The sequence below is a fragment of the Gambusia affinis genome, linkage group LG22 (genome assembly GCF_019740435.1).
Source record: "Gambusia affinis linkage group LG22, SWU_Gaff_1.0, whole genome shotgun sequence".
Classification (NCBI taxonomy): Eukaryota; Metazoa; Chordata; class Actinopteri; order Cyprinodontiformes; family Poeciliidae; genus Gambusia; species Gambusia affinis.
Window position 1 is genome coordinate 23117736 of NC_057889.1, and position 10792 is coordinate 23128527.

A 10792-nucleotide genomic window follows, 5' to 3' on the forward strand; every position below is an offset into this window, starting at 1 on the left:
TAAACAGGTGAACATCTCCACCCATGCCGAACCAATGGTAGTTCTGACGCACACGCTCTAGGGTTTTGGCTTCTCCTCGTTAGCCATAGTATGGAGGGTTATGTCATGATTCTAGGACTTCCTTCTGCATGGACGAGGGAACTAATTACAGCAAGTTTGGACGCTGGTCTGCAGTTCTCTCCCAGGAGTAATAGAGCACTCCTTGTTTTATCAGCACATATAAATGGCAAAAACATTTATATTTTTACATTGGTTCATGTTTTTATTTAAATTCTGTAGCACATTGAGATTTAGAGGTAAAGTGCATTATAAATGAAATTATTATGAATTATTATTATTATTATTATTATTATTATTATTATTATTATTATTTCAGGCTTTTATCTGGTTAATCTCTAAAGCTTCTCATATCTAACTTTTAAAAATTCCCTTCTGCTTGAAGGATGCTGTTTGGTTTCACATGTAATTATTTGCAACTTTCATTTTTCTGTAGAAACTCATTTCTATGTTAGATGTAGTGCATATGGTTGCAGTGAACAAATCCACTGTCTCTCCAACCAGGTTCACATTTAGACTGAATGAGTTCATGATGGATGCAACAGGCCATTGTGGTGGCAGGTAATACGTGTCCAGTGGGCCATGTGAAGCTTCCCTGATCAGATGTTTCCTGCTCAAGTGGCTATCACTCTTCTGTACTTTACAGACCTTTTCTAAAGATGTTTCTCTTCACATCTGTTTGATGAATATCTGATCCACACATCTTACAATGGATGATCTTTTAAAAGACTCAGAGAACAACTAAAAACTGAGGTTTGTGCAATGCAGGACAAACGTTTTCATTGCAAATTTTTCTTATTTTGTTGATATATGGTTTTTGATTGAAATGCAAATAATCACAATACAGACCCTGTAATTAACTCAAGCCAACACAACAGTTTTTAAACAAAAAGTGAAACAGGTAAAACAAAACTTTCAAAAAAGCTTGTAAATGAAACTCATAGATGAGTTGAATGGAAATAGTACAGTAGTTACTGTATAGATAAATATTGTCTTAATCCTTTCATTCCTTACCATGATAAAAACAATCAGGTATAGAAAACATTATAAATATTAATTCCTCTGGTTCACATGAATACATTAAGAGTATTCATGACACAAAGAGACATTATGTTCTCTTTGTGTCATTGGACATTTTGTGTAACAGCCGAAGACACTTGCATGAAGACCAGCAGCTGTCAGCTCTAAAACTCTCAGAACATGCAGCTTTTCAAACTGTTGGTTCTGAATGGAGCTGTCACTGCTTTTTCATCTTAACAAGCTCTTAACTCATGGCAGATGAATAGCAAAGCCACCGTAATACCTACTCCACTCCTCACAGGTTATTATCATTTTAATCAGCGTTGAAACAAGCAAGTAAACAAACACTTCATCCATTTAGTTGAAAACAATTGCGACAGCCACTCAGAATTCAAATTTGTAAAATGGTAATCTCTTTTCATGGTCGAGGCCCCCTTTCCTTTGTCCTCCTCTGGACTCCCACTGAGATTCATGACATGATTTGAATACGAGACAGAGAGCTGGCACCTTGCTGCAGACGGGGATCGCACTGATAGATTTAGGCCCAGCAGAGAACACAGTGTCCAAATGGGGATTTTGTGCATCACTGTTTTAATAAGAGAATATGAAACATCCACAGAGAAAACAACAGGAATCTCAACATCACAAATTCAACAGAAATTTCAATAAAGGAAGCAGAATTAACAGAAAAATTTTTTGACTGTTCAATGTGTAAACAGTTACACTGAAAAAAATGACTCTTTGGATGAACATCAAAAAATCATGGAAAGGTTTTCCAGCTGATTACTTTGCTTTATTTCAGCACCATGTAATTCTGTTACTCCTATTTAAAGCAAATGTGTTAGGTCAACTTAATTTATTGAGGTTATTCCAATTTAAAGCAAATGTGTTGGTATCAACTTATGTTATTATGGTTATTCTATTAAGTGTTGGCTCAACTTAATATATTAAGGTTGATTCAACTCATTTACTATAGTTGGACCCAATGTAATTTCAAACAGCCAGCCCAACTAATTTGCAATGCTTTGGACCAAATAATTTTCTTGACTAAGATTAATGGCAATTTAGTTGAAACCAACTTTTTTTTTCTCCGAAGAGTTTTTGCAGCGCTAGTGGCTCATATTTGTTTTGAGACAGTAGGCAGACAGGGTCCCCAGGACCAGGAGTCGAACCAGCAACGTCTGCGTCCTCCCAACGTGCAGTGTGCTAAACCCCTGTGCCACCACAGCACGCAGGAGAAACCAACTTATGTCACAGTGATACCTTCACACTACTTATTAAGTTGATCCAACTCATGAAAATTAAATTAGCTCAACAAACATGCTTCATGCTGAAAGAAAGCTATTTAATCATGTGGAAATCCTTTCCATGATTTAATTACGTTAATTCAAAGACGTTTTTCAAAAAAAGTGTTTTTTTTAAAAGAAGTCTCTTTTTACAGTTCTTAAATGCTGAAAGAAATTTAAGAACTGTTTCAGTGCAGTTCTTAAATGCCAATAATGCCCTGCAGAGAAAAACAAATATCTATAGTTTAATGTGTAACTAAAACCGCTTTGAAGTCTTCCCAGGCGCAAAACAGTTATGTCGTGTGATCTTCCATAATCTCTCGTGATTCCCTGATCTCGCTAGATCCTCTTCGGAGGGAAATGAATCTGACTAAATTGAATCACGTTATCTCAACTTGAATATGTTATTCTAGTTGAGACAAAACGATTGTGTCGCGTGAACTCGTGTGATATCCCGTGATCTCACTTGGCTTCAGCACAAGATCAGTCTGACTACAATGAATCATGTTATCTCAACATGATTAAATTTCATAAACGTGAAGTTGTTGAATTTCTTGTTTATCCAACATGATTGTATCACGTTTTTGTTTGAAACTTGAAATTATTTAGTTAAAAGTACATGATATTCTTTTGTTAATCTGATAACCCCCTAAGTTAATTTTTTACAGTGTACTGTATCCAAAAGGATTATGTTCTAACTCAGACTTAACACAGCTAAATGATTAGCCTGGCCACTGACTTCCTGTGCAATTACACTGGAAAAAATGTCTTGCTTCCAGCACAGTCTGGGCTTTCTCCCCTTGACTCAGGTTGCCTCCAATCAATTTTTGACTGTGCCAATGAGAAAACATTAGAAGAAGTTGTAAACAATGACATCTCTTTCTGCGCTGCTTTAGAATTGTAGTCTGCCTGTAATTTTAGCAACAGAGGAAGTGAAGAAGCAGTTCAGTCCATATTGGTCACACATGAAAAATATTTAATTTACATTAACATTCACAGCCGCATCTTGCAGATCAGCCTTTCTTTCTTTGTGGTGGAGGATGATTGTTTACAATGCAGGCAACGTCCGGTAAATAAGAGCCAGCAGTAATTTTACATGTTTGGTTTTATCTTCTAATGACTCCTAAACTTTAGATCTTCTGTTTGCTAATCTTTGCTGGCTGTATTAGGTGGTTGTTTAAAAGTCATCATCAGTGCAGGTTTAGTAAATTAGCTGAAATTCCAGAATTTGCTACTATTATCAGATAAAAATACAACAATGAATTGTTTTAGCTGCAGTAAAAAGATATAAATGACCCTCGTGTGTTTCAAATAGAAGTCATGGACCAAAAGCTGCAAAAATATGAACTCATAAAAGACCTAAAATCATATCCTGTCAAAAACGGAAAAAAACTAGGACCGATCAGAAGGAGCTGTCAGCTTTGCGGATTATTGATTAGAAGTGAGCTGTCAGTGTGAACTGTTTAATATCTGTGAGTTCAGAGAAAACTCCAGGAGGAACAGGAGGAGGAGGACGACATTACAGGCTTTTCAAGTCTTCTGTCAGTCTCTTATTGATGGCTGTGCCACCTCCAGCTTGCTGACTGATCGCTGGAAGAACATCCTCCTGACTGATGGGACAGACAATTGGCCTGATGTTCCACTGCCACCGCTTTCATATAGTGGAGCTCAGATTGAACACTGACTGGCAACATCTGCTGGTCTCTTCTCGCTGCTGCAGCAACACAGACTAACAACAGTTTTCCAAGTTCTGCCCTTATTAAAGCACATTGGCTGGGAATAAAAGGAGACTTTTGACGTAACAGATTTCTTTGGTAATTCATTGAGACGGCTCCTAAAGCTTTTAGGAGGTGGAGTTATTGGGCAATTCTCATTACAAGAAGTTTCTGTAATGAGAACTTTGTCCAAAAGCATATACATTGTCATGTCTTTCTTTTACTTTGAACTATCAGAAATTTTGATTTCTAGATTATCCAAAGTGGAATAAAATAGAATAGAAATATAATTTTTAAAAAATTAGGAATAATATACTCTATATTAGATTACTATTTAAACATACTGTGCAGTTACTAGAAATGGGTATGAGTTGGCTCATCATTTTCAGTAGAGTAAAATAAACATCAAGATTTGCTCTTCTCATCAGAAGTGCAGATGTTGCTGAGCTTTCATCACCAGACCAGAGGTGTGGAGGGACCAGGTCAAAGTTGTGTCCCCAGTAATCTAATGTTCCTGACCTGCTCCATTGCGGCATCATTGATGAGGAGGGGTGTGTGGCTGATTTTTTCTGAAATCAACAATAATTTCTTTTGTTTTGCTGACATTCAGGATTAGATGGTTTGCGTCACACCAGTCCACCAGATATTTCCCCTCCTCTCTGTAGACCAGTTTGTTGTTGTCCCTGATGAGACCCACCACCGTCGTATTGTCCGCATACTTAATGATGTGGTTTGTACTGACCCTGGCATGGCAGTCATAGGTCATCTTCTGTGGCACTATTACTTTGTCTTCATCTATCAAGTAAAATTTGTTGAAGTCTCTGGCATGTAGTTGTGAAAGAAGCATTAGGAAACGATGTGAATGGAAGCTCACTTTTGAGGGAATTTAAAAAGAAACTGAGCAATTCATTTCTAAGGACTCTGGGAAGCGGTCCCAGATAGTCCCGGTCTAAGCTCCTGTTTTTGGCAGCTGTCTTTTTCATCAGTCAACAGTTGATGGTCCTTGTAAAGACCCTCAGAATTAATGTACTATTTTGCTGGACACAACTAAAATGTTCACTCTTGCATTTGAAAACTTGCTATATTTGTCCCACTTTATACCATTGAAAGGAGTTGAATTTCCTCTCCGTCATCATCTCTAGTCCATGGGCAATTATAGAAATCCCTGCTGGAACCTTTCTTGCTTGTCAAGGCTGTGTAGACATGGTGCCATGTCAATTTTTTTATTCAGGGTGTCAGTGGCTATTGCTCCCCACTATTAAAATTCTGTTGGTGAAACTGTCTGAGGGACGTGACACTTTCAGAGCCTTTCACCCACAGAAGGAAGTGGGAACATCAGTGTTTAATTACATTTCTTTAAATTTAATCCCTTGTTTCTATGTCAAATGAAATATTCTGAGTACAGTAATCCCTCGTTTATCGCGGGGGTTACGTTCCGAAAACGACCCGCGATAAGTGAAATCCGCGAAATAGAAAACTTTTTTTTTTTACAATTAGCAACTATTACATGTACTGTATACAAATACAGTGACTCACGTGTAGGCCGTTTCACTGCTCTTCAGACTGCTGCATCCTGACTGCGCTCTGCAGTGTTCTCTTCTTCGAAATTACAAGATAATTTGGCCAATTTAATGTTAATTTGCCAAGCTGTTTTATGTACGTACACATAACTGCACGAGACGACAAAATGATAGCACAATTCGTAGCATGTTTTGATACAAGAAGCGGGAGTGAGTTTTTAGCGAATCAGAATGCAGAGCACAATGCACCAAAAAAAAAAAAAAAAAAAAGCATTATGAAAATCCGCGAAATAGCGAATCCGCGATAAGTGAACCGCGAAGTGGCGAGGGATCACTGTACATAGTCTGTATTTCTTTAAATAATTTGTATTACTTTTTGGATTTTTGTTATGTATTAGAACATGGCACCGGCTGGCGCCATACTGTGAGAAAATGGCCACCTAGTGAAGTGACTAACCACTGTCACAAGCTGGTCATTCCAGAGGGACTGCCTGATAAGAAGGTAAGTAAAATCAGCAATGATTTCAAATAGAATATTTAGTCATAGTCCTTATCTTGCTTTGTCTTTTCCATTTCATAGTTCGTTCTTGTTATCGGCGATTCCCATTTACGATCATTTGTCGACGGCGTTGTTGAGATGACAAGCGGCTGCATCCAGTTTGGTTTCATCTCCACTCCTGGTGCTGCTGCAGCCGACTTGCGACTCGAGGTTCTGAACGCCGTCGTACCTCGGGAGCCTGCTGTCTGCATCATGGCTCCTTCAAACAACCTTACGGCCAGTCGTAACCCAGAAGAAGCCGGACAGGAGTTTGAGCGGTACCTGTTGGCTGTCTGTAGTCGTTGGCCTAAGGCAGTGCTTCTCAATTATTTTCTGTCATGCCCCCCCTAGGAAGAAGAAAACATCTCGCGCCCCCCCGTGACTATTAATAGTATCATTGTCAATAAAATTGTTATAAGTACACCTCTGCATAACACTGCATTCTTATTAACGTATAAGAGAATATAAAAAGAAATATGGATCGACTTACCACAAATAGTTTTATTAACTGTAACAGAAAAGATTTAAAGTGCATCTGAAATTCAAAAATAAAATGAAATCCTTGATTAAACTATTAACATTTTTTGACTGACCATGTCAAACTATATGATACTGAAAAATAAAATAACATAAAATCAATAAATAATAATGCATTCAAACTGATCACCAACATTAACTCAGGAGCACAATATTTAAAAAAACACTTTAATCTGCAAAACAAAAATATATAAAATAATCTGTGCTGATTTTTTAAAATCAAAGATGATGTCTGGATTAATGGCTACAATGAGCACGTTTTGCAATGCACAGCTTTTCGAAGCGGGGTTTGAAGCAGGACACAGCAACTCTCAGCTCCTGCTCAATGTGTAGCTAGGATCTGTATTTGCTTTTCAGAGCAGCAACAGCAGAGAAGCCAGTCTCACACAAGTAAGAAGTTGCAAATGGAAGAAGAATGTGCACAGCTCTTTGTCCTAAGAGTGGATGTTGCTTCTCCACATTCAGCCAGAATTCACTCAGTGTCTGGGATGTGAAACTTAGTCTCAATATGGAGTCAGATGTGATGTCTATGAACTGTTCCTCCTCTGCAGAGCTAAAACCAGTTGGAGCTGGTGCATTAAAAGGATCTCTCACCCAGTCATACTGGGAACTGTTTTCAGGGAAGTACTTTGTAAAGAATCCCATCAGTAATGAAATATGCTGCTTAAAATATGGAATCACTGAGGTGGCATCATAGTCAGTAGTGTCAACAAATTCCTGCAGGTTCTCAAATGACTCAGTATTTCCTTCATCAAGTCGCCTGCCCCACATTGCAAGCTTTCGAGTGAAAGAGCTGATCTTGTCTGTGACCTGAGGGAGGTGTTGATCTTTCCCTTGAAGCTGTAGATTTAGTTCATTGAGCTTTCCAAATATGTCACTCAGGTAGGCCAGTTTCATCAGAAAGTTCTCATCACTAAACTTTCTTGCAACTTCATACTTGTGCTCCTGCTCCAAAAACATTCTTATCTCCTCTCTGAGCTCAAAAACTCGGGACAACACTTTTCCTCGTGACAGCCACCTTGCCTCACTGTGAAACAGCACAGCTTGATGTTCAGCTCCCATCTCCTCACAGATAGCAGAGAAGACTCTTGTTTTTAGTGGTCTGGTCTTTATTAAATTGACTACACTTACAATGTCTGTCATAACCTCACTTAATTCAGAGGAAAGGTGCCTTGATGCCAGTGCTTCTCTGTGTATAACACAGTGTGTCCACTCAGCATGAGGTGAGGCCTTCTTGATGAGAGTCCGAAGTCCTTTTCTCATCCCTGCCATGGTCTGTGCTCCATCACTGCAAACACCAATGCAGTTCTCCCACTTTAGCCCATTATCAGTCAGGAAGCAGTCTAGCATTTTGAAGAGCTCTTCAGCTGTGGCTCTGTCTCTGACATATTTACAAAAAAGTAGATCCTCACACAGGGAATTTGTCATGTCAAAATGTACATAAGCAATAAACAAACAGTCTTTGTTGCTGTCAGTTGCTTCATCAAATTGTAAGGCAAAACGTTTATCTTTGAGTTTATCTACCAGCTGTTCTTTAAGATCATCAGCAATGTCATTAATACGTCTAGCAACAGTGTCATTGGACAGAGGGATAGTTTTTATTTTTGAAGCACTTGCGTCATCCAGCATGACAGAGACCATGTCTAATGCTGCAGGCAGTATCAGCTCCTCTCCTATGGTGTGTGGTTTTTTGCACTGAGCAATTTGGTACGCTACCTTATATGATGCCAACAACGCTCGCTGGTTTATTGAAGTAGCAGTCACAAAGCAGGATGATTGTTGGCAATATTCGGCACGTTTTCGCTGAAAAAACTCAAGCGGCTTATCAGCGTGATTGGGGTGTAATGTCTTTAAGTGACGCCTTAATTTATTTGGCTTCATGCTGTCCGCTGCCAACATTTTGAGACACAGTAAGCACACCGGTCTTTCTTCGTCTCCCACTGTAGTCACAGTGAAGCCAAGCGCTACATACGCTTCGTCATATTTCCTCGTCTTAGCTTTAGGGAGACTTTCATTTGTCTCTTTATCTCCGTCTCTCTTCGCCTGTCTTCTCATTCCTGTTATATATTTTTCCATGGTGTCACTTGAGGGTCTGCTACACTTCGTGTCTACACTTCATACTCATACTATGTGCTGTCTGCAAAGCGCGCAAACCCCTACACCACCGAGAAAATGCTCCCTGCGCACACTCTGCCAATGTGAGCGCCACTGCCCCCTAATGTAGTGGAGGTGCAATTGCACTTTATTCTAGGACAGTCAAAAAAAAAAAAAAAATATATATGTTCCCCTTGATGGCGCCCCACTATTAGAGAAACACTGGCCTAAGGTAATAAAAACCAGTGGTTCTCAATGTTGTTTGACAGAAACATGCCACTTATTACAATAAGTGGCATGTTTTAGGTTTTTCCCTTCAGACACATATATAAAGCATGCAGAGCAATGATTACTGAGGACTGGAATCGAGAAGCACACAAACATCAATTTGTTAATAGCTTAATTTGCAATATAAATTTCTAAATATGTTATTGTTGTAGGTTTTTTGTACCGGCTTCATACCCCGCTTGACCGAGCCCAGAGAGAAGCAGAACTTGTTTCAGCAAGAATTCCACCGCAGGTCGGCAAAGCTAGGTAGGTATTAAAATATTTCTCATTATGTTCTTGTTTGGTAAATGTATTGCAGCTCTTTTTATGTTATATTTTGGTGAAAATTAATTAAAATTTTTTCATGATGTTTTCAGGGATAACATTATCCCGTTGCTGACTACTTTCCTCTGGGCCGTCTCAATCTGTGGTGCCGTGATGGCGTGAGTAAATCTTCATTTTGAACACAATGAGGAACAATTTTGCTTTCATATGAAACGTTTATTTTGTCTTTGATTACCGTTTATATTTGCAGATTCACCTTAGCGACAACCATGGGATGCAGATGCTCAAGCAACTTATATGGGTGTTTTCCTATAAGTTCATGTACTTGTCAGCACCAAAGCCACTGGTGCAGAGTCAGGCAAGTCCTCCTTATAAACAGAGATTTCTGCCCCGTGTGGTGGTGAAGGGAGAGGAGCGTTCTCGTCCTTCTTCTCCACTCCCTACCGAATGGACGCTTGTGAGATCTGGCAGGAAGGTACAAGTCTTTTATTTTTGCTTGCAGTGGAAGAAAGATTTTCAACTATGGTTAGTCATCCTAAAAATCTTCTATGTCATCCACTTTTGCAGAGGAACCTCTCGGGAGAATCGGACTGTTTGTCTGATTCACCCAAGAAAAGAGTGGTTCATCACCAGGTACCTGAGGCTTGTAGCTATGTATAAGACAATTTTCAATGGCACTGGTATCTTAATTAATATTTTGGTCTTATAGTGGGATCACACTCCTGTGGCTTTATCGGCGTGTGACATCCCATCCAATCCTGTCCATTTCTCACCTGCTATCTTGGTGGCCATGGAAACAGTCTCTCCATCGGCTGTTCCAGATGTTCACACCGGCACTGAGGTAATTAGCAGAATGCTTAAAGTATTAAGTTTCATTATTTGCTTTTATATATAACATAAATCTGCAATGTTGAGAGATGGAATGTGTATCTTTGCCATGTTACAGACAAAGCCTGTGGAACATCCAAAAAAACCAACTGTCTCAAAGTCTAGGCGTGTGAGACAGAAGGTTTGTTAAAGCATAACCTAATTAATCATTTTTAGTTCAGATGATTTGATTTTATTTAACTGTTCTTTTCTTAATTTAAAAATGTTAAATTAAAGTTAAAGTTAAATTTGTAATTAATAATGAATGTTGAACAGTTTCAGGTGTTTTATTGAGAACATTTGACATTGTATCTGTTGATTTTGTTCAAAATCAGCTTCATATGATTTTTATAATTTATTTGTAGGTCGTACTTAAGCCGCCCAAGGTGTTTGTCTCTGATGCGCTTCCTGACTGTCCTGCTGTGGTGTCCACCCATCGTTTGGAGGTCCAGGGGGTTTGTATAGTAATGTCTCCTGCTGTGTGTACTAATAAACATGTTCTCTGAGTGTTGTTCTTTTCATTCTACAATTTTCATAACATAATTCAGATTTTCTCGTCCAAATCATTGCAATTGGCTTATGTAATGAATCTGTTGTGCATAAAAA

The 10792-nt window shown here is 38.8% G+C and overlaps 1 protein-coding gene across 1 annotated transcript; it reads left to right on the plus strand.

The window, feature by feature from the left end:
* The first annotated feature begins 4438 nt into the window (after positions 1-4438).
* LOC122825876 lies at positions 4439-10337 on the plus strand. The gene is made up of 9 exons (XM_044107454.1): positions 4439-4442; positions 5997-6100; positions 6179-6448; positions 9208-9307; positions 9419-9477; positions 9570-9794; positions 9887-9952; positions 10029-10160; positions 10266-10337. The coding sequence occupies exons 1-9, from the start codon at positions 4439-4441 to the stop codon at positions 10335-10337; spliced, it is 1032 nt and encodes a 343-aa protein (XP_043963389.1).
* The last annotated feature ends 455 nt before the right edge of the window (positions 10338-10792 follow it).

Bases quoted from the DNA above. Each gene is read 5' to 3' on its own strand.
- LOC122825876 (XM_044107454.1), top strand. The intron at 9,795-9,886 runs GTACAAGTCTTT...CCACTTTTGCAG, and splicing joins TTGTGAGATCTGGCAGGAAG to AGGAACCTCTCGGGAGAATC. The intron at 10,161-10,265 runs GTAATTAGCAGA...GCCATGTTACAG, and splicing joins ATGTTCACACCGGCACTGAG to ACAAAGCCTGTGGAACATCC.